The sequence below is a fragment of the Falco biarmicus genome, chromosome 11, assembly GCF_023638135.1.
Source record: "Falco biarmicus isolate bFalBia1 chromosome 11, bFalBia1.pri, whole genome shotgun sequence".
Classification (NCBI taxonomy): domain Eukaryota; kingdom Metazoa; phylum Chordata; class Aves; order Falconiformes; family Falconidae; genus Falco; species Falco biarmicus.
The window spans coordinates 16,182,002-16,204,021 of record NC_079298.1 but is presented as its reverse complement, the minus strand read 5'-3'; the positions used below and the strand labels follow the sequence as shown (position 1 = coordinate 16,204,021).

At 36.3% G+C, this 22,020-nt stretch overlaps 1 protein-coding gene across 2 annotated transcripts in view; it reads right to left on the bottom strand.

Moving 5' to 3' along the window:
* Window positions 1–1,102: 1,102 nt before the first annotated feature.
* The window catches only part of MIGA1 (mitoguardin 1), a 40,828-nt gene continuing 19,910 nt past the window's right edge, over window positions 1,103–22,020 (bottom strand). Inside the window, exons 8-17 of one of the 2 annotated variants that reach the window (XM_056355900.1) lie at window positions 17,273–17,373; window positions 8,342–8,460; window positions 8,089–8,161; window positions 7,672–7,758; window positions 7,450–7,548; window positions 6,996–7,130; window positions 5,501–5,554; window positions 4,737–4,853; window positions 4,246–4,407; window positions 1,103–3,278 (exon numbers count right to left, since the gene is read on the bottom strand). In XM_056355900.1, the coding sequence (XP_056211875.1) occupies window positions 3,219–3,278; window positions 4,246–4,407; window positions 4,737–4,853; window positions 5,501–5,554; window positions 6,996–7,130; window positions 7,450–7,548; window positions 7,672–7,758; window positions 8,089–8,161; window positions 8,342–8,460; window positions 17,273–17,373 (1,007 nt within the window). In that variant the 3' untranslated portion in view covers window positions 1,103–3,218. Of the gene's footprint in view, window positions 4,408–4,736; window positions 4,854–5,500; window positions 5,555–6,995; window positions 7,131–7,449; window positions 7,549–7,671; window positions 7,759–8,088; window positions 8,162–8,341; window positions 8,461–17,272; window positions 17,374–22,020 lie in introns of both variants that reach the window. The other variant, XM_056355899.1, reaches the window with a different exon arrangement.

Genomic DNA, 22,020 nt, shown 5'->3' with positions numbered 1-22,020 from the left:
GGAACCTCGCAAAGCGGGGGCTGAAACATGTTTTTATTACACCTGCACACATTCCCGTTCCTGCCTAAAGCGGGATTCTTTCCCGCACCTTCCGCTGCAGGGGCTCTGGCACACAGCCGGCCTCTGCCCATCTCACCTGTAGCATGCCTGCCACGCTGGAGCCAAACTTCCAGCCGACCTCAGGCTTTGCAAATCTGTACGACAGCCGTGGAACCTAAAGCACAAAACGTGTCTGTCTTTTGAAGAGCAGCGCAGGAACCTTCCCCCAGTGCCACCCTCAAAATAGCTGCACTCGTACTTCTGAAGCAAAGGCGTGAGATGTCAGATAAGGGAGGGCTTGCGACTCTTAGTAAGAAACCAGTTTTCAGCAGGCGAACACACCAAACAAACTCGGGCACATCATCCTTACTTCTGCAGCAGTGAGGATTAGATGCCATGTTCTCCATTTCATTATTTACATTACTCCACAAAGAAAGTCCCGTTCCATGACTGCAGCTCACTATAGCAGTTTGGTTTGGAAATAATCCTGAAAAAACTCATCTCCTAAAACCGAGAAAAGAGACAACAGCTTGGCATAGAGAGATGAATGCAATGGAATCGCTCTGGTTAGTGCCACAGGCGGGGATCTCGCCAGCTCACCGAGCACTGCCTGCGTCATACCACTTGCATGTGCCCGCATCATGACCGCAAGCCACGCCAGCCACCCTTAGCTTGGGGGGTTCTGCATTTATCCAGGTGTCTGGCTGAATCACTTTTAGACTTCCAAGACTAGAAACACCAATATTTGGCTTTTTGGTGGATCACTGGCCTATGTGTTGAAAACTTATTGATGCTGTGAACCATTCAACGGAGGCAAAGTTAATGAGGTTGACAAAATCTGTTTAAATTGGACAGCTCTAAAGCTGTTCCCATGCCTTTTTTTAAATGTATATAATAAATTTTGTAAGAGTTGTTTTTCGCTGGATTTCAGGGAGCAAATGCCGATTTCAAGGTGACTAACTGGTATCAAAACTCCTGCTATATTAATTGCTAATGCTAATGTTGCATTAGATTTCAAGAATTAAGCAAATGCGAGTTTTAGATAGAGTTATACGAGCAACAGTTGTTTCACTGAAGTATTTTATTTAATATACACAGCTGCAGTTCATTTAGGCAACAGAAAGTTCACAATTACACTTACTCTGACACTTGATTTGACACATTTAGTTTGATATAAACCAGAGACTACAAAAGTGAAGTATAATAATCATTTAGAACACATTAAAAGTGAGAATATTATTACAACTAAATTACAAATGATATAAATATTTGATTCTCATGTAATCCCTACACATTCAACATTTCTGATCTTAGTACAGTTACGGCAGAAGAAGATGGCTTTTAAATTCAGCTTGTTCTTATTAGCATGGTAAGTGGCATTCAAAACTACTTGAAAATTTAGAGGTTATAAACTAAATTCTGGTTTTCATTATGAATTCACTAAAGCAGAATTGCATTATCCTGTCACTGCTTTGGTGCAGCTCTGGCACTTGTGTAAAGGTGGTGGACTTTTGAGATTCTTAAGCCATCTGGCTGGTTACCCACCTTCTAGCTGATGTGTATAAAACTTCAGTTATAAGAGAACTGATTCCAGTTCCGTGTTAAAGGGAGACAGCTATCTCCTATTCAAATTCGTAGCTGTGCCTCTAGAGTTAGGAAGGACAGAATATATGAATGCTTTTTAGGAAAGGTTCCAGAAAGACCCAGAGGAGATCAAAAGCCTACCCACACCTACCTGCACTTTTCCCTCTTCCTCTCTCTTTTCCCCTCCCTTTCCCTCTCTATTTCTTTCTTCCTTCTTAACTGTTTCTGAATCAAATGGTTTTTAGTGGTATCTTACAGCAGCCAGATACTGTAATTCTTGTTTCGGATGAGAAATACATCAGTTCAGTTTCCTGCCTGTCTCTATGGGCTTTCGAGAGCTCCATGAGTGCTCCTGTTTTAAAGAGATACATTTGTTTAAGACTGGTATTATCAGGTTCTTACCCATTTTCTAAATATTTCAGTGTTTCATTAGACCTTTTTCATTCTTCTGTTTAAAAAAACACACCCTTTCAGTTTCAACAGAAGACTGACTTTTAAATGATCCAGAAACATTATAATCTCATGTGTAAATGCTGTTGCACTTTCTTCAAGAGCTTTTTATAAATAATATGAAAATTGCTCACTTAAATAACCATCTACTTCTGTGAAAAAGTGCATTTCTTATTTTCTGTGATCAATGTTAAGGTACAATTTTCTTCACATCATTTTATGAGACCAGACAAACCACAGCAGTTTCTTTTGACACATTGCACCCTCCGGGTAGTACATTCGCTGTGGAATGTGCCATTTACTCTGTTACCTCTATTTCCAGCTATTCCTATTGATTCTGAACCCAACGAGACACCTTACTGTACCATATAATTTCATTCATAGACTTGCAAAAAGCTGCCAAAATACAGATACTTTTGAGCAGATGAGTATGTTTAAGCTAAGTCAGATGGGTGAAAAAAACTTCACATTCCAGTATTGAAGACATACTTTACAGAGAAAAAAAAAAAAATATAGCATGGAGCACGGTGCCAAGTTCAGCAACATGAATGGTGGAAATAGACCAACAGCAGCGTTTGGAATTTCTGTTTTATTACACATAGAAGTATACTTTTTTTATTTTTTTTAAATAAACTATAATCAGTTGGCATTTCACACAAGTCACATGACACATTTTCATCATTTTCGTATTTATCAGATGAGTACAACAAAGGAGCAAAATGTCAGCTTCAGTAAAGTCTACGGAATTACACAGGCCTTCCTTTTCAAATATCGTTATTTTGGGTTGCGTTTGCAGCAAAGGTTGGAATGTTTCTAATCAAAGTTTATTTCAATATGCCAGATTTTAACAACATGCTTCTCAAGTACCTGAATAATTAGAATTACTCTGTAATTACTTATCCTGTATTACTTGACCCAGGATTCCTGTGGGCTGGCTTTATGTGGCAAAGCATATATGAGTAGTTTAAGAGCCTAAGCTAACTATGAAACATTGTTTCAGTTTACAGAAATTCAAAGATTACAGATCACCATTATCTATTACCTCTATCACAGGAAAAGACATTACTGCAAGTTCCCTTATGCCTTCTTACTGTGCTGTGCGCTCCTACCTAAAGTTCCGGGTGCCATACCCTGAGCCACAGTTTTCAATTGCACATACATGGCCACAATTGCTTAGATTTCCTCTTAAATAGACACCTAACTTCCTACAAGGAAGGGAGGAAGACTGAAATGCTTTTCATTATAAAACACAGCTTTTGATTCTGTTTCATGATCGACAAATCCCATCATACACCCTTATTTAAAAATATATTTTCAAATGCTACATATGAACTGAGAATGGTATTAGTATATCTACTACCACCATATAAAGTAGTAACAGTTTAAAAAAAATAATAAAAGTTTTAAATTAATTGGTGAAGCTACCATAGCTTTTTGAATATAAATAAGTGCTCTCAAACACCTTCACGATGTTTAGATGTTTTAAAACAAAATAAAGTAAAAACTGCATACTGCAAGTCATTCCTGCCCAAATGGTGGCTGCATTTCCTCCATCGCTCTATTACACTGTAGTACAAAATGACTGCTTACACCCACGCAACTGTAATTTCAGGGCAGTGGCAACAAGTTCATTTTGTGAGTGCGATTACTTTACTGCATGTGTGTCACATGAATCAGAGACTGCATATACCCCAGTCAAAACACCTTCTAGATCTAGACACACAATGATTTGGAGACTCCGTAATGAACATTTTGTACTATAAGCCTTTAAAGGAAACAACTCCATCAGCTTCACTTACAAATTATCTGTGCAAAAGTACAGTATTGCATAAATAAACTTTACCCAAATGTTACAGAAAAAAGCTTTGGGATACATTAAGTATAAATACAGTGACAACTGAGCTGCAAATTTAATTTAGGTATATACAATAATACGCTCACCTGTTCTTTTCATAGATGTACATTTAACCTCCCTGAGTCCTTTTCCATACTTAGCAATATAATACATTTTCAGATGCTTGCTTGGTAACAGCGATGATAGCTTCGGCATTAAAGAGAAAGGTGGGAAGGAGTATGTCAAAGTGCACTCCATTTTATTTGTCATGGATTTTAAGCTTACTGTACTTTTGCTTCTAAGAGCCCACTGGTCATGACATGCCCGTGGCCACTTACGCAAGCACTGACATGTCTTAGTGAATCTGCTCCAAGATAGGCCATTAAAAGTTCAATGTGTCTGATTAATAATTGCATAAGATCTTCAGCCAAACTCTCAATAGTTGAGTATCTCACCTTTTCAAAATCAAAAATGTCTTTGAGGAAGAAAAGCACTTGATCCTAGTGGGGGAAAAAAAGGAAAAATTTGTATTCACTTACAAGAAGAAAAAAAGGTATGCAATGCTAGCTATTCCTTTTACACATTTCCTAAAAACATCCATTTATGTATTCTTTTGGTGCTAAGATAGAAGTGCACTAAAATAGACTTTGTAAAACAGTTCTAGGCTTAACATTTTTAATATGAAAACATTTATTTTCATGGTTTCTTACTGCTAGTCTAAATCTTAGGAAGTGTATGTTTATAAATAAAACCCTCATTTCTGTTAACATGGAAGATTTTTTTTTTTTTTTTAAATAAGGTAAGTGGTAATTAAAAAAAAGTTGCAAACCTTGAAGAAGCAGCATAGGTCATAATGGGAATTTCTGGGGCCTAAAAAGCCCCATGCCAAAACAGGGCTGATATGTTCACATATAGCATAGAAATGTGCAAAAAATCCATCAGGCACCTAGTGATGTAAAAAACGTAGACAAATATTACACAAGAAATTTAGTATAAATCTCTATTATATAAAATGAAATCTTTAGAAAAGTCTGAAACACCTACTACTGCAGGGCTGTGGTAACTTGAACTTCTTTAAGTCACAGCTCAACTGTACCAAACAAGCGTAATGATTTTTTTAGAAAAGGTTTTTACTTCAGCGGTACTTTGCATTTTAAATATTTTAAGATTAATAGGCATAAGTCCAGAAAGATCATGAACAATCTATTTTGACTCTCGTATGACAGATCAGATTACTTCATTCAGTTATTCCTGTTTGAGTCCCTATACACTACGTATAGCTGAAACTTGCAAAAAAGTAAGCAAACTGCACAGTTTTGAATGGAAAAAACCGCTGGCCATAAGTCAGAGAAATTAGTCACCACTTTTAACTGGACGTCACTAGGTTGAAAATCTTTCAGCTAACACATTTTGCTAAAAAACCTGGTATTATGGCCCTATGAGCTACACTTCCGCAGTTGGCAGCCTCTTGTCTAACTAACATGTCTACAGGATTAAGAGTCTCTTTGTAACTTATTTGCCACAGTTACAGAACTTCTAATTCTTAGGAACCCATCAGTAACTTTGGTCCACATAATTTGGAAGGCAACTTACCTTCATTTGCTGTCTTTTCTGCTTCAGTACTGACCAACAGCTTGAAGCAACAGCCTACATGTAAAAAAAAAAAAAGCCCCAAATCCTGTGTAACTTCACTGTAGGAGAAATTATATTTCATCTCAAAAGAAGTGATCTGAAAAATACTGTATTTCTATGTTTTGGGGATTTGTATTTTTTCAGTTTCAATCTTGTGATAACACTCTATGTAAAACTATAAAATCTGATACAAGTAACTAATTTTATACATAGTTCATATTTGTTGTTTTCAGATCTTTGTAACATTTTCTTCAGTTTGATTCAAATGTCATTTCGCATCCTTGACTGATTTTACAGTTTCAACAGTTAGCAACGTTCCCTGGGTTTAACTGAGGACCAGGTCTCTTGTATACCAAAGTGTGTGCTCAGACATAAGTAACTATTTTGGGTATTAAATAGCATGTGAACACATTGAGATGTCCTTTTTCATTTTAGCAAAAACATTCTTGCAATAGCTTTAGATTCAGCTAAGGAGTTTTGTCCAAATATGGACCCGTGAAATACAATATACTGATATCAGTATTAGGCTTTTTCTTTTCATAGCTTGTAAGTATCCTCATCTGACCCCTCCTTCAGTACTGCAAGATAATTTACTGCTTGCAAAACACAGTGTTATCACATAACTACAAAAATAAATATATGCATGTTACCTTTTTTTCCTGTAGAAGGAATATTTAAATTGTGGCAAAAATAAAAGGAAAAATGGCAGTTTATAGATATAAATGGATGAAGTGACAGTAGGACCTCTACCAGCTGACCCTGGCAGTAGCCGCTATGTCTATAACAGAGATGAGATCTCATTTGACAAATAAAGAGACACATACAAAAAAGCATGAAATATTATCAGTATCTGAATGCCTGTATTGTATTAATTTACTTGTGTTTGCTTGCAACTTTGTGCCTTATTGCTAAACCTCTGGTGTACGAGCAAAACCCTGTATCTAGTATGTACGATGTGGCTAACAGAATCTTCCCTTCTAGAATTCTACTTCCTCAAAAAACCCTTCATTTTTCCAGTATAAGTTACAGTATTTTCTCCAATACATTCAATCATTCTATATATTTTGGGCCCAGACTTGTAGCTTTTAAACTGTTATTATGAAAAACCTGATAATAAAACATGCTTATTTTTTCTTAGGAATATTTCAGGTACATATTCAGTTACATTGGAAGCTGAATTGGATACTACAGTGAAGGATGGTATAGTTTCTTTGCTTCAAAATTAATGCTATTATCAAGACAATATACACAGTCTTTATACTGCACTTGTTGGGATTTATTCTGATTTTTAAATTGTGCTTTAAGTACATAAAGCACAGATTGCTGGAAGAACAGTTTTGACATATACAGAAATTTTATATCAGAATGCTCACACCAATGCTGTATTGATCATACCATCTACTTATTGTAACATAGTACAGAATAATGATTATCCAATATATACATAAATACTTACAGTTTCTTTAAAAGAGGAATTTAGCCAGCGGTTATTTACTACATTCTGTATGGATATTGGTGGGTTTTCTAAATCTTCAAATGAATCCACTAATATGAAGTCCAGAACGACATCATAAAAATTCAGGTGTTTCACCTATATTAAATCAGAACATGATCTAAGTAACCTAGTTGCTCTTTCAGCAGTGGAATTCAACACACACCATATTCTAACTCTGTATTAACATGTGGATTTATAAATGGTTTTAACTATTATTAAAGATACTTTGTCAGTAAAGGAGAAGTTAAAAAAATATGATGCACTTTCTGGTACTAAACTGCAGTGGTGGATGCCATTTCCCTAAATCAGCAATGTAAACAAAAAAAAGTTGCCTTTCCCACAATTCAGAACTGTAAAAATTTATTTTTAGATGCTATAGTTTGCATAAAAGCACTTTTCAGAAATTCAGACTCACTCCTCTAGCAGCAAGTTCCATTTCAGTATTATCCCAGTGATCTGTTTGTTCCAAAAAATATATCATTTCATCAAAGACATCTTCAAATTTCTTTGGATTCTGTAAAGTAAAAGCAATGAGTATCAAGCAAACTTAATAAAAGAGATGATTTATTTACATTGGAAAGAGAATTCTGGTAGAAGTTACATTAAAAATAAAACATTAGTTAAAAAAGGCTTTTACCTTTCGTGCTCTCGCAATTATAGCAGACAAAATTTTTCTTCCACTTTCAGCAAGAAATATTCTGTTTGCTGTTTCTGAAAGAACTATCTAGAAAAGGTTTCAGAAAACAGACATAGTCATTTACAGGTTATATTAAGTGACCCTAAACATTTCTATCAAATTTAGTATAATTATAACCACTGCTACAGTAGGCAAGTTCCTACTAAGCCTTTGGTGTAAAGGTTCCAAAGCTAATCACAGAATTGGGACTCCTCTGCAAACACATCCCATTTTAAAATTATAGACATGTAAAAGCAACAAGAACATATTTAATTACAGAGTATGTTAGAAATACACTTGCACAGGTAGTACATTGAAAGTTTCAAAGCCAGGTACTTTAGGCTTAACAAGACAGACAGACAAATCACTACTATGTACCTGAAAAGCTTGTCGAATACAATGAAGCTTAGCAAGGAAGTCACTGTCTCCTAGACATTCAAACATTTCAGTCCTATATAAAATAGAAAAGTTTTCAAAGACCATTAAAAAAGAAGCACAAGAAAATTCACTAAGTCTAATTCCTAGAAAAAATACTTAGTACAAGTAACTTCTAAAAGATTAGTTCTATATAGAACATTTAACTTTAATTCTTGCTTTTCTTGGAAATAATTAAGTAGACATAAATCAATACCTTAACACTCGTGAATAAATTTTGCCTTCCTCTGCTAAGTGCATAGCTTCTTCATACAGTGGGCAATGGCAAAGGGAACCTAGGCCATACGTATTACGAATCTCTCTGTGCTCTGTAAGCTGAAAAAAAAGATTTTTTTGAAGTTCAATAAAGAGCTTGCTAACATAATTTTTGTAAAGATAAAACAAATTAGATGTTTTCCTGACATTTTACTGAAAGATGTATCCTTTCCTGCATCTGCTTAAAAAAAAAAGGGGCACCACTCAACTCATAAACAGAAGAGAAACACCACATTATTAGCAAGACTGTTACTGTGTAACTTTTAAAATCAGAAAGCTACAGTTTCAGGTTTCAAGTTTCAGAAGTTTAATTAATAAAATGGCGGCATCTTGGTTTTAATTTGCCTAGTTAATTCTAATGGGTCTCAAAGCTGTTTAAAAAAAGTCATTGTCAGGACACAAAGTACAGAATGCTTGCATCAAGCAAATCTTTAGGAAGCTGGAAATAGCAGCGTCCTCCCACCCTTGTTTTTGTTTTGATGGTAAATGTGTCTGCTAGTCACCAAAGCAAATCGTATGAAGCATGACCATCCAGCATTTTACTACAGGCTCCCCCAAAAGGTTTTAATTATCAGCACTTTTAATTCTGTGGTTATCATATAAATTAATGTGAACTCAGGGACAGTTTTAGAGCAAGAAAAGCCCAAAACAGATTAAGAAATCAAAGCACATAAATAATACGGAGAACTTCTGTTTACAGGGTATCACATGCAATCCACAAGACAATAGCTAGCTACAATTTCTACTACAAACAATACATAATATTATTAATGATCCAATAAAATTAAAAAAATAAAAATCAGAGGCTTACACATCTTTCAGTGTAGCTAATAACCAGAAAATTAATTATTTTTTAATTTTTTTTCTTTTTTTTTTTTTATATCCTGCATGGGGGAAACAAACATGTGCTTCTAGGCTATAAAAACGGAGCCTAGAAACATCTTTAAAAATAATTCTCACAGTAATCGAACTATATAAAAATAGTTACCCTGGATTTTAGAAAGATTTTTAAAAAAAACCAGATTAAAATATAACTTTTATTTTAAACTTTCATTAATATTTTCAAACAAATATATGCTGAAAAGTTTTCCCCCTGACTGAGGAGATACAGGTAAGTGCATAAGGATAGTCCGTGTGCTTCCAGTGGGTCTTCTCCACAGACTGTAGTTGAGCCAACCACAGCAACAAGTTTGGCCAAGTAGCCTTGCCTGATGAAGGTAAGAATATAAGCACGTGCTGATATATGTTTACATGGACCAAAACAGGTAAGTACACGAGTAAGTTATAGAGACGTCAGTACAGAGCTGGTGTTCTGACAAGCATCGCGTGTTGTTAGATGATATGGATTTGTAGGAACTTACACTGACGTTTTCAATCACTCAAACCACTATTCTTTTACTGTAAGCAATACATACAATACCTTTCGTAAAATTATCATGTTGAATTTTAGATTTCATTGTTTGGGTAAATATATATACACACACACATATATATACTGCTATAGTTAGAACAGGTATAAACACGAAAAAGTGAAAAATCTTTACTCCAGAATTTGTTTTTCTACATTAGGGTTAAGAAAATAGTAACTGGGGAAAAAACAAACATATTTTCTGAAATAAAGACCAAAACAGAACGCAAGTAATATACTAATTTTTTTCTGTCTCGATTAAGCTATTACTGAAGCCATAAAACATTCTATATACTTCATTTAATTTGCAAAGCATGAGAAGAAATAGGTTGTGAACATACGTGCACTTTATAAACAGCTGTCCTTCTCTTAGAGGTTACAACTTCTGTGGTAAAAGGGATTATATTAGTTTTCTCTCATGAACTTCAGGCAAATCATCTTCTTCAGATATTTAGGCAAACTGCCTGACAGTGACTGAAGTGTCACTTGTGTGATTTTCAGTTCGACGCAGGTAATCTCCACCCGCTGCCAGCAAGCCTGAGATGGTAACATTTTTCGCACGTGAAGATGCTTCATCATAGCCTTTGTGATTACAGATCAGCACAGAATCTGATACCCGGGAGTGGGGCTAGCCCCTTGATTATATTCAGCTGCTTTTTTTGTTTTCTTTTACACTTCCTCTTATGCTCAGATGAAATAAAATAGCTGTGTTACTGTTGTAATGCATATTATTGAGCTCAAACAAAGAGAGAGGTTAAGTAACTGGCTACTAAACAGAAGGAAAAGGTAACTATTCTTCTACTGAGAAGATGATTTTGATTACAGGTTGAAGTTTGTTCCAACCAGTAACATTTGGAAAGTGGGTGCAAATTCCTCTATCGCTGACTTCTCTTACTCTTAGCATGCATAAAGAGAAGAGGAGGAAAAACAAACCGAAAACCAGAAACCAAAATGACCTCTAAGTTTAACTAGAAAAGGTGATTTCCAGACAAGCTCTGAAGCTGCACTGTAATGGTCCTGAAGTCATCATGGATTTTCTTTTGATGCTTTCTAGTATTTAAAAATAAATCTATATACAAATATTTTATATGTAAATATAAACACACATATATATATGTATGTAACATATAGTATTACATTTTAAATGGTCTTGCAAACATTCAGTAATGGCCATTCTTTTTGAGATGAAATAAGGTGAAAGCTTGCCTATATAAACATCCTGGTTTAAAGTAAAATTAGTTGAAGATGCTCTGAACATGCATCCACGTTTCTAACATAGCACAGTCCAGCTATTAGAAGAATAGGCAAATCATTACAATGTTTAACAACACGCAGAGCATACAACATTTTCTAGATAAAAACTTCTCAAGCTGACATCAAAAGGTAAATTAACTCTTTGTTGTAAAGTCTCCAAGGACTTGTTACCTTTGAGGAAAAAGATGGAGAGAAAGGTTAGTTTTGTATGAGATGGCTCACTATATCTACTTTATATGAATCGGTGTATACATTCATGATATGTACTCAGGTACCTGCTTTTTACCCTATCCACTGTGTAACTTTCCTCAACAGTGGTTCAGTATTTACCAGAAGTTCGCAGAAAGCCCCAGCATCCCGCATCTTGCCATTACAGGTAAGCTGGACTCTCGGAAGCCTCTTGAGTCCCTTCTTGCCATTCCACAGCAAACACTTCTTTGTACAGCCACTGCCATTTTGAAACTCTTTAAGACACCACTAAGGATGAAAAAGTGCTCCATGCACAGCTAACGAAAGTGCTGGTAGCTGCAAGTAACACAGAGCCTTGTGATGATGGACCTGACATGTCAGCCTCTAGGTGTCTGCTATTTCATCAGTATCATGTGGGGTTACATGAGGAAGAATATGAAAATGCACACAAAGAGCTGAAAAGATGAATCACCCTATAGCAGCAACCTAATCTTGTAATGCTCTACTTCTACCTGTTCAAGGCTCAAGAAAGAGATAGTAGTTGTTGCACATTTATGATGATGTGCAGTGAATACCGAACTTCGTTTTGTTGAAATAAGCATGTGCCTTCAACACTCCAAAGCTTGTAGTGGTAACTTGTGCCTCTCCACACAGTGCTGCGAAGCAGCCTCTGAAGATTACAACATGGATTGGTTTTGTTCAGATGATCATCAGCTTCCTCTGGGCAGTTCAGCTTTAAGGCAGCACCTGCTAGTAGAGATGCTGAAACCATTGTTGTAGAGCATCAAACCTCTGCAACTTGCAATAGTTTTTAAGCCTGGGATTCCCTGACTGCTTTGGCCTAATAGAACAGTCAGTATTCTTATTTGACACCCGCAAGCTGTTTCTTAATAAACAGAAAAAATTCTCAGCTGTGCATCAAGACCTTGTTGACTACCAAAATAACCACCTACACGAATGTAACAAAAATAAACCATGCTAGACCATTTAGGAATTCTTCCTTGCTCCCCCTAATAAAAAGGTCCATTTACTGGCACAGTCAGCATTCCTTACATCCCGAGAAACTAAGCTTATCCTATATTAAAAAGGCTGATGATCTCTTTCTCTGGATATCTGTATCTTTTAAACATTTTCTTATTTTATTTTTAAACATAAGTAGTTGCAGGATGAGTGTGAAACATGTTTTGGGAGTTGGAAGATGTGATGGTGATTACTAAGTAAAACGTTTGAGATGGTACTTTATTAAAATGGTGCATTCTTCCTAATATCTAGAAGAAAACAGGAAGGAGTTAATGTATTTTCAGGAACTCCTTCTATACTTACTTAAAGAAAATACGTCGCGTATTATAATTTATACAAGGAAAGCACACATTCAGAACATGATTTTATCTGAATTACTGCTGCAACTTTCTTAATTTTAAGTATAATGAAGAATGTGAATTCACTCTATTGTGTGCATCAGTGGTATTACTACTCCTTGCTGGGCAGAATGATCCTGGGCTACGTGCTGTGTCTGGTACATAGGCTTTTGCCTACGTAACACCTGCATGGAGGCATTATGGTACAAAAATTAGTTCAGTGCTAATATATGGGATTTGTTACAAATGTTACATGTATTTCCTAAGAATTAGAAACTGTATAGTATAAGCAGTCAGCATATAGGAACACACTAGCTATTTAAGTCCCTGACCTAGAAATGAAAACATTTAATATACTATGAAAATACCATACATAGCTAAGGTTTCTGCTAGAGGACAAGGATCAACTCCAGATATATTTTTTTAGTATTATTTTTAAAGCCTTCAGAGCCCTATTTAATGACTTGTTGGTCTAAGTTTTCTTATTCATAACCATACAGCAAGCAACCACAGTTGTCCTTGAAGGGGATCAAAAGGAATCTGGTTCCTGTTCTCTTGATTGCCACATGGAAAACTTTTCCCCACAATAGAATATTTTTAACTGGGGCTATATCTATTGGGATGCAGAAGACAAATAACAAAAAACAACACAAAAAACCCCAACACAAATGTAGCGTGAAGTTTGAGGAATTTGTTAGAAAGGACATAGGAATGGGAAGTGTTTCTCTAAGTGAAACAGAACTGTTCTGTTGCCTACAACAGCAGCAACATTTATTGGGAGGTAGAAAGCTTCTGATGATGATATAAATAGACAAGCTTTATTACTGGATATCACACTTCACTGGCCAGCATGAAATCTTTTCAGCTTGCCCAACATAGTAGGTAGCGGTTAGTGGCACTTTAGGTACAGGTTCTTAGAAGAAACAGTATTACTGTTAGCAGAATGAAAGACTTCAGGGATTAATTTTCCCTTCTCTCTCTCTCCACATGTTTTAAAACTGTAATTATGAGGCGCCTCTGTACCTCATTGAAGTTTTAGAATAGGAAGCTACTTATGATTTGCTACCCCGGGCATGCTAGACTACAGGACTGCTGTACATTTGTTTTTGAGGTAAGACAATAATCCATGTCAAATTGGACAGGTGATATGAGCAGTTCAGTCACTCTTCATTCAGTTTCAGTCATTTTGAAGGTTTTGGTGCAAATAATTACAGGCATATGGAAACTGGCATTCTTTCCCTCTTATCAAAGCCTGCTCCTTCCCGCACTGTTTTGTTTTACTACATTTGAACTGAGAAAATGACAACTTTAGTAAAGGAACTACCGCTAAAAAAAAAAAAAAAAGAGCAGCTAAGTGTTTATTCCTGAGTCTGAAAAATCTCGCAAGCTTTGGATTCAGTTAACATTTTAATAAAGAAAGCAGAGTTTATTTGATAATAGAACTACAGATTCAGTTCTAGCCAAGATACGAAAATAAGACATGATAAATGCACGTGCACTGACAAGGGAGAGGCAGCAATAAAGCTCACTGTCAAGGAAAGCAGGAAAGTGCTTCTACTGGAAAGAAGAAAAACAAGCCAGGAAAGAGAGGGTGGAGACCTTTATCTGGCACATTCACTGCTGCATTCTTGCCAAAGGTGGTAGCTATTTTGATCACACAGTAGGTAAGACAGCAAGAATATGAAAAGGATACTAACCCTCATAAACACAAGCTGATGGCAGATGGTCTCAAATGGCTAATACCATTATTTAGCACATTATATAGTATCAACAACTTAATTAGGGCAAACGGTTGTGTTTACCGCCCTTTCTGCAGCGCTTCTGAGAGCCTATGTGTGTTTAAGAACAGAAGTCTGTCTGGGCTTGGGGATAGCAACTGCCTGCCTAAATCATCTCTGTAGGATTCAGATACCTGTGTGTTGTAGGTGTCCAGACTGGCACAATTCTGTATGAGAAGTCATCAAATGCATGATCCTCAGCATCCTCTTGATTATCAGCCATAGCCAAGATGAAGTTTTGGCACACCCTACTGCTATCCTGTAGAGCTCATCAAAAGGGCATGTGACTTAAACTCTGCCAGCCGTCCCAGTTTTGCACAGTTCTTTTCTAGAAAGCCATCTTCCTATGTTTTGTCCTAATATAACACAGCACAACATTCCTGTTGCCTCCCCAAGCAGTATCCCTATCAATTCTCATCGAAACATCTATCTATGTTTTAGGATTCCGTGTATCTTTGCTGTTATGCCTCCTGAGGACCGTGAGCTAAATTTGACTTGACTGTATTTCAGCACTGAAACATGAAAACAGCTTCTAGTCTCTAAAACCAGTCACACAAAATACTTAGTTCTGCTCCTTGGGACAGGATGCAATGTAGAAGGAAGATGAATAACTGTCAATGTACAGCGTGTAGCATGACATGATCACAAAAAATACTGCTACTTGGAAGGTGAAATTATTAATCACTCCAGTAGGGCAAAAATCACACAGCAGTATACATACGTATATGAAATCCAGATTCAAAAACTTTACTAAACATTTCTATCAGCATACAGAGTTAAAAATTGTAACTGCGATCATGGAGCACAGGATGAAAGAACAACTGCCTATTTGCCCATTAGCTGAGACAAATCCAAAGCTGGAAAAGCCTCAGTCAGACCTGTGAGCCTAAAGCATTCCACTTTTTCGCCAGTGCAAGAATAAAAAAATGGAAGAAGTAGATAAGGAAGAAACAGCTACCTGACATCACCATGTCTAGAATAAAAAAGTCTGGTATGTTGATTCTAATCCAGTTACATCAAAGTGATTACCATTCTCTACTAATAGCTGAGATATACTAGGAAGTAGTTATTACTCCTCATTGCCATAGTTATTTGCAGGACTAATTCAAAGCATTTCTCCCCCCAGAGGACTGACAAAACTTTACATCAAGGTAGCACTATATTCATAAAAGAAGACCAATTTACAGCTTTATTATACCTGCACCACACAATGATGCCCCAGTAACTATTACTAGAGAGGCTAACCAGCCTTGTAGTTTAAGATTAGTAGTTCATATTTTGATAGTGTTCTCGTTTGAACACAAAACCTCAAGTTGGTTTTGGCTTTGTTAGTTTTCAGTACTCCTATCAGCTGAGATTTTTTATAGATTCTTCAATAAAATCTGAGAAAGGAGATCAGAGAGCTTTTTCTATTGGCAAAGGCTAGAACAGCTGGAAAGGAAGAGAAAATCTTCATAACTTTGTTCTGGAAGAAGGAGTTGACAGAAGTGGCTTTGAGGTATCAAAATGTGGAGAATATTTTCAGAATATGTAAAGACAATTCTGTTGCCAATTTTGACTCAAAGATTTCTTTAGCAAATACTGAGACAATTTAGTTTCAGGATAAGATGCCAATTCCACTGAGGTGATGCATCCCATTTTTCTTTTTTTGGTGTTCTATGTTTTGGTTGGTTTTTTGGTTGTTTTTATTTTTGTTTGTTTGTGGTTTTTTTTTAAGCCAAGCAACACAAATGAGGATAATGGCTTGTTCCCATTTTCACATACCTGCAACAAACACTAGGAAAGTTCAGGGCAGAGCAGGGTGGGGTGAGGAGAGCTACAAAAGTGTACCGACTATAATGGTTTACTGCTCCTCTCAAGGGCTTGTAAAGAGATGACACAAGCTTGAATTGTGATCTTGTCCAAATTACAGGGAAGAGTAACCAGTCTCTGAAGTCATAATCTTTGTTAGGAATGAATGTTAGGCATACCCATCGCAACTTAATTTGAATTACTGAACTGGTTGTAGGAAAACAAACCGTACAACAGACAGTCAAAACAATAATTGCAAAAAATGTGTATGCAATTCTCTCTCTTTTTACAACTGTCTGAGTTTAGTATCTTAGTTATAGTACATATACGAAAGCGGTATCTAACACAGAATGTATCTATTGAGACCAATTGCTTTTCCTGTAATTTGGAGAAGAGTGCTATTCAAGATCACTTTAGCTCCTGAGAGAATATAAAAGGAGATATTCCTCATTCAAATAAGTGTTTCTCTGTATAAAAACTCTTCCAAATACTTCAAGGGAGCTGCAGCAGATTTCAGCTAACAGCCAGTGTCCTGTTATCCAAAGATTATTTCTTTATGGTGGTCTTTGAGGTATTTTCTTTGTGGTCTTATCCAAGATTAGGGAAAGTTAGATGAGGTATATTGTATTGTGCATGGAACATACTAAAATAGATAGCTGTCAATTTCTAATAATTTCCTCTCCAAAAAAGACAAAGCCTTCTTCATATTACGGTAAGGGAATAGGAAAAAAAAAAAAAAAAAAAAAAAAAAAAAAGAGAAAAATGCAGCTCATGGTGAAAGGAACTACTATAGCCTCAACTGATTGTGCTTATTCACATACAAAAATCTGGTATATTTTTTAAAACCAACTTCTTTTCAGAAGGAGCTGGGGAAACATTCTTCCAGTGCACCAAAAAAAAAGCAAATTGATCTCAACTTCATTACTACTTGAACTGCTAGGAAGCTGGTTACAAGTAAGCAAGGAAAGATTCTTGTTTTTCCCTATAAGAAAAACATATTTTGCTTACAATAACGAGCAACAAATTGAGATCCTTCTGCTCACTGTTCAAATAGATCAATGAATCTTTAAAGAAGCAATCTTTCAGAGTCTTACCTCAGCTGTGGAAACAAAGGAGTCTGTTGATGCAATGCTTAATGTATCTCGAAGGCAGAAATCATCCGTATTATCCTTCACAGTAATGTCTGTATTTTTATCTTTCAAATTAAAAAAAGAAACAACAAACAAACACCTGATTATTAGACTATCAAGAAAATTCCATTTAAGCCTTGAAAGTGTGTTTCATATATAATTTAATGTAGTATAGTACTTCATTTGGAAGGCACAACATTGTAGTACTATGACAGTAAATTCTTGTATGACCCTCTGACATATATAAAGGTGACTGTATTTTTCTGTCTGTAAAGTGGACTTACAAATATCATCTGCAATGAACAGAGAGAAGAAAAAATATTTCCCCAGAGGTTTTGCCTTTCCTTTAACAGGCTTCTGAAGATCTCACTATCTAAAGATAGTACTTTGCTATATTGATCTAAACCCTCTGTTGAGTTTTTAACTTGGCTGTATTATATAACAAATGCTCAATGTTTTAGTAACCGAGAAATACTGTTTTAAATAAAAGTCCATTAATAAAAACCAGGTTTCAGCTTGCCTTGAACTCATTTCATTTTCTCATGTCTTTTTTCACTCGCTGGTTCTTCAAGAGAGCAAGTGAAGTTTTTAATCTTCACTGTATCCTCTTTCCTCAAAAAGCTTTTCCACTGAAATAACACATCCAGAAGCATTTACTATAATCCTACAGCTCTTAAAGCCTTTATAATAACTGATACTTCTGGCTTAAAACAATCTGCAATACAGTTTCTCTCAGTTTTCCTTTTTTTTTATTCTTGGATTTCAACTGTTGCACATATTACTAGCATACATGGTTTCATTTTCACCATACAGGAACACTTTCACAGAAGGATTATATTCATAAGTCAGACTTTGGCTTGATGTACCCCATACTACACTCTTGGTAGAGCATAGGCATTTATTTTGGGTTGCTCTACCTTCAGACATTACACATGTGTTGCTAAAAGTCTGTTTTATTTCCAACAGTCAGCAGCAACCAGCTACCCAATGTCATCCAGATCTGTTGCTACAGCAATACTTCATAAAAACCAGTATTACATAGCAAAGTGGCCAAATGCCAATATACTGGAATGGTTTACTCATCAATTGAAATGCTACACATACACATAACTATTATTTCGATGGTTGTTATGGTTTTATTAGTTACAGACTTGGAATGATAGCTCAAAAATTGCACATAACAATAAATATCTGTCTTTGAGACTATTCACTGAGGGGAAAAAATATTAAAAGTCTGGACAAAGATTTTACTAGATTGAGTTAGGCAGATTCCTACTTGTAATCACAACTTCACCAATATGCATATGAAAGTATTGGATTTTTTTCAGATGATTCTTAATTTGTTCTTTCTTTTGACCTCTTAAAACCAAGACGGAAAGTACAGTAGCATCCAGGTTGGTTGAGAAACAATCACATGCTGGAATCTAAAGAGCTGGAACAAAAAATCAAGCTGGTTTGTGAAGCATTTGCTTGTGAAGCATTTGCTTGAGGTCTGGTAAGAGCATATGTGTAACATGACGTCTCCTTCTTATTTCTAGCTCATAATTTGCATTAATCCCCTTCTAATACTACATTAAATGCTTTTCTAATATCACTTTTTCACACAAGCAATCGCTGAAACTGCAATAATACTGTTAAACATAGGGTAGTCCAGGGATATACAGCCTTGTTGCAGATTTTTCCAACCTCTCCTTTTGGCTGTTTTCCATAATAAATTTGCAATTAAAACAAATTCTTCTACATCTCACAGTTAGAAAAGCCCTCTAGCACCTGCTTCAAGTGCAATCCAAAGAAAGTATTTTCCTGATCCTCCCAGTCTTTAGGCAACATCCAACACTAACTGTGAGAAATAAACTGCTATGTTCACAAGCAGCAATGCAAATTACAAACTCCTCAGAGAGTAAAGCATGGGCCACACTTCCAAAGATCTTACTGATGGCTTTAATGGAGATGTTAAGGTAGGGACCCAACTCTTACGTACACAGAGTGCAACTGTGAAGTAGTCTCATGTATCAACTTATTCACAATCCAAGAACATCTCAACCACCCTCACAGGGAACTCCCAACTATACCACGGACTAAAGACTCAAAGCCTTCAGACGCTGTCTGATAACTACTGTGTTGTTGCTGTTACATATGAGTTTATAGCTCGGCAACAATAATATATCTGCAAACTGATGCTGAAGTATTTAACACTGACTTGATTACATACAAATGGAAATAATGCTATTTAATTAAAATTTATTATGTATATATATATATATATAAACTATTGGTGTAAATGAAGGAACCGCAGAGTTTCCAGCCCAGAATACCAAAGAATCAGGGGTTCTTCTGTAGTTTGCATTCAGCCTGCTACAGGCTACATGAAGCTCTAGAGATAATAAGATTTTTAATACATCTGTATTTGCTGAAGAAGTTGTAATTCCAGGTTTTCTAATATGGGCCTAAAACCTGTGACTGAGCCAGTATGCTTTTAATGTGTTAGTTGAATATGGAATATCTATATTTTCACCCAAAGAAAATTCTCACTACTATAAAAAAAGGCACAAAATTTGCACTTTATGACCAAAAAAAAAAATATTAAAAAAAGGTTGGTAATGATGACTGAATTAATACCCTTGGCAAGTGATACGCGCATGCAAAGTGCAGCCTCCCCAAAGAAAACACAGAACAGCCTTGTCAGCTATTTCTGACTTTCTGGCTACCACCACCCTAAATACTTTAAATACCCTTAGCCAAGCAGGTGCTTATCAATACTGACACTGTGCAGAGAGCACACTATTATGAAAACATTAGGGTGAAAGTTATATTACAGCTGCACTACATACCATGCAAGTACCAAGCGAACATTCTTAGACACAAGAATATGAAAAAAAAAAAAAGGGACAAAAAAAAAAAAAAAAAAGGCAGCACCACAATGAGACTCCTGGAATGAACAGCTGCGAGAGGAACTGACCCACCAGCGGCTGCAACTGCTCATACAGTCATCCCTAGTTCTTATGTACTCTAATACCTTCAGGCAAGTATGTGAGCTTCAAATATACTTTACTTATTTCAGGAGCTAAGGAGTTATTTTGGGTTCATTTATATCTGTGAAAAGGATGAAGCAGAGTTTCAGATGTGATATTGACAACAGTAATTGCCATCAAGACTCTTGGTTGTAGCGCCTTAAAATGCATATGTGGTTCTAAGGGTATGAAAAAATAAAGAATATGGGGTATTGCTAGAACTTGTGAAATTATCCCCATCTTTATAAGATTTTGCAAACAACTATTTATTTGAAACTAAGCAAGCTAAAAAACCCAAAATCGAACCTCACATCTATTACCCTCACATCTATTCGCAAAATACTGATCTGGAATATATATTTGTCTTTGCTCTGATAGGTTTGTGTGGTGAGACAGACCACAAAACTAACCCTCTAAACCCCCAGAGAAAAATCTGACCTTAGAGATGGAATGGCACACCAATTAACTTTTTAGGCATTTGCCTGGGAAGTATTCACCTTCACACAATGTTTTAGAATTCTGAAAACTGTTTATAATGTTATCTTCCCTCCAACCCTGAATGAAACACGGCATGAGTTCACATGTGAGCTTGGCACTTACATTCAGTAGTTAAAAATGGAAAGCACTTACCAGCTGGCAAAGGACTCACTGGGAGTTAAGAAAATTATGTCCAAGTGCCACCTTTAAAGCCATGGTTTCCTATTCTCAGCTCTCCCGCTTCAGTAGAACATCAATGCAGTAACACATCACGAGCAAGAAAGCAAGATGAGAAAGGAGAGACTTGCTAGACTCCAAAGAAGAGAGAACCTTGCAAAGGAATCCACTTATGAAAAGTCAGGGTACCCCAAGAGCAGCAGGGTCCCAGTATTCTGCCAGGCGGCCACACAGGTGGCCACTGTGTTGTCTGCTAGTCAGGCCCCTTAGACAAGGGGATTACAACAATCAAGTTCAGAGAGCGCAGAAGCACGAATTACTACATAATTCAATTTCAAGACAACGTGTCACAGTCTTCTAGCTAGTCACAAGTGGCACAGTGCTTTGTCACCACTGTTGCTGAAGCATCCAAAAGCAGCTTTATTTATGTTCATAAATAGTCATAACTCTGAGAGTGCTGACTGAATATTCATTTAAAATTATCAGTCCTACCAAGTAGCTACTAATGTATTACATGAAGTCTTACAGGATGTACCTAGAAAGCAGTGAATTTTAGTTTATGTCACATTTATAAAAAGAAAACAATGCCAGCCTTCAGATGGCACCTTCTGATAGCTATGTCATATAGCTACAGGTTAAAAAAGCCATGCCAAGAATGGAACGGAGCGTCCACACAGACCATTCTGCATTTAACAGTTACTGTTAAATTACGTGCTTACATTCTGCATTAACACAAGTGCCTGAGTTCAAGAAAGTGCCCATAGCTGGAGGCATCTCACCTCCCCTATATAAAAACAAAGCTGTTAATGACTCCAGCATAAAAATATATTTCAGGTCCAGGTCTTTTAAAAACACCTAACCAAATACTGTACTCTACCAGTACATCAGCATGTATCACAAGTTAAACGTGTCCCGTGGGTCTTTGTTGGGACTGCTCTGATGCAAACTGAAGTGACAGATTCCTTTTAAAAAACAAAACAAAAAACCCCAACCAAAACCATCACTCCTCCCACCCTCACCAAACCCACAAAAAGATACTCCAGTGCT